Consider the following 2,198-nt stretch of genomic DNA (forward strand, 5'->3'; position numbering starts at 1 on the left):
GTGGGTCCCGCAAGCACCGCCCAGTCGCCAGCTCCTGAGCACAGGGCTCTGCACCTCGGCCCCTGGGCAGGTCCCTCCCGCCCAGTCGGTGCAGGCACACAGGGACTCACACTCACAGCCCCAAGGTTGGGCGCCCCTAAGTGGCCTGCGGAGCTGACAGCCCATCCCACCTGCCCATCCTTCCCGCTCCCCTCAGAGCAGTGAGGGCGCTGCTCTCAGCAGGTGCAGGTCCTAAAGACAGCTGCCCAAGGAGGCGTCTGCTGAGGCCTGCTGCGGGCCACAGCCCTGGAAGGCAGGAAGCTCTGCAGGAGACAGCTCCCTGCTGGCCCTCAGGCCACCCCAGACCTGGCAGGCTACTGGCTCAGCAGGGGGCGTTAGCAAAACCCGAGCCAGGAGACAAGAAACAGAAAACGCACAAAGTCCTGGAAACCAGGGAAGCCCCTGTCAAGCCCTGAGCCCCAGCCAGGTCCACACCGCAGGGGCGAGGCCAGGAGGCTGACCGGACTGCATTCACCAGTTGTCATGGCAGCCAGCCAGAGACCCCAGGGAGGTTGACCCATGGCCCTGGGGAAGCCTGACCTGCTCTGTCCACCCAGAGGCCTCAGGGACTTCCAGGCAGAGAGCCTGCCCCAAGGAAACCTCTGACACTGAGCAGCCCCAGCCGGGGGCCTCACTGCTTTGAGGGGCCTTTATCTGCCCAAGTTGGGTGGCTGCCCTCCCCTACAGAGCCCGCCATGGAGACAGGAAGGTGAAGGCGGTGGCCTCAGGAAGCGCCAGGGCTGGCTGATGGTGCAGCTGGTTCTCTTCTCCCACCCAGGTGGGGAGAGGCTGCCTGAGCACTTCCCTAGAAGTACTGCTCAACCGGCCATGCCATGCTGGTGAGGACACTGCCAGGCGGGCGTCCTCTGCCTTCGCCCTGGGGAGTGGCTGCCCACAGCTCCAGGCCACTGCCCCGCTCGGGTCTGGACAGCTGGAAGCCCACCCCGGGTCTGCACCTGCCCTGAGTCCCTCCAGCCCCATTGGACCAGGGGCTCGGGACAGGTATAGGTATAGGTCCCAGCTTTGTCCGCGGGTTCCAGGCTCTCCAGGGGTCGGGCCCTGGCCCAGTGGGGAGGGTGCTCGGGGAGTGCCCAGGCCACAGCAGAACCCTCGCCCCCAGCTCAGTCGTGACGTCCAGGAGAGGGCTTCGGCCTGGCGCCCCCCTGCAGGGCTAGTTTTTGAGGGAGCCGCAGAGGACAGGGTGGAGCGGCACCACCACCTCAGTGCCCGGGCTGGTGTCGGTGGTGGCACGTGAACACTTGCGGCCGCTGCGCATGCTGTAGAGCCGCTCGGTGAGGTGCCTGCGGAACTTCTTGGTGAGGAAGCAGTAGATGACGGGGTCCAGGACGCAGTTGGCGCTGAGCAGGCAGAGCGTGACCTGGTGCGCGTCGTTGATGGCCTGGTGGAAGCGGCCACTCCGGTAGCCCAGCTCGGCCAGCGTCCAGGGCAGCTGCACCAGGTGGTGCGGCACAAAGCAGATGACGAACACGGCCAGCACCGCGCACACCATCCACAGCGCCCGGCGCCTGACCGCGGCGTTGCGCGGCTGCTGCACCGGCTGTGCCAGCAGCGTGCGGATGATCACCAGGTTGCAGAGGAGGATGACGAGGAAGACCACAAAGAAGCTGAGCACGATGAAGATGTGGATGATGAGGACCGGCATGCTGCCCTGCTCGTAGTGCTCGAAGCAACGCGTGACGTTGCCCGGGCCGGGCCTGCCACGCACCGTGTTGGTGGAGTCCAGCACCAGGAAATAGGACGCGGCGGCCACGATGGCCACCCAGATGACCAGGGACAGGTAGATGCCACGCTTGCGGGTGGTGGCCTGGGCGGTCTTGATGGGCCGAGTGACTGCCTGGAAGCGGTTGAAGGTGATCACGCCCAGGAAGGCCACGGAGCAGTAGGTGTTGATGAAGAAGAAGCAGCCGGCCAGGTTGCACAGGAACTTGGGGAGAAGCCAGTCACCCCGGTTGTAGTAGTAGATGACCCACAGGGGCAGGGTGACCAGAAAGAGCAGGTCGGCCACGGTGAGGTTCACCATGAAGATCTTGATCTCGTTGAACTTCTTGGAGGGGTACAGGCGGGCGAAGACCCACAGCACGTAGCTGTTGGCGACGACCCCCAGCACAAAGATGGCGCTGTAGACGACGGGGAAGAGC

At 65.2% G+C, this 2,198-nt stretch overlaps 1 protein-coding gene across 1 annotated transcript; it reads right to left on the reverse strand.

Moving 5' to 3' along the window:
- Positions 1-6: 6 nt before the first annotated feature.
- Positions 7-2,197, reverse strand: PTAFR (platelet activating factor receptor; the record flags this gene model as incomplete). The annotated part of the gene is made up of 1 exon (XM_006164597.2): positions 7-2,197. A coding segment is annotated over one exon (987 nt), but the record flags the coding sequence as incomplete, so codon positions are not given.
- Position 2,198: the final 1 nt, after the last annotated feature.

The sequence above is a fragment of the Tupaia chinensis genome, unplaced genomic scaffold (genome assembly GCF_000334495.1).
Source record: "Tupaia chinensis unplaced genomic scaffold, TupChi_1.0 Scaffold143646_1, whole genome shotgun sequence".
Taxonomy (NCBI): Eukaryota; Metazoa; Chordata; class Mammalia; order Scandentia; family Tupaiidae; genus Tupaia; species Tupaia belangeri.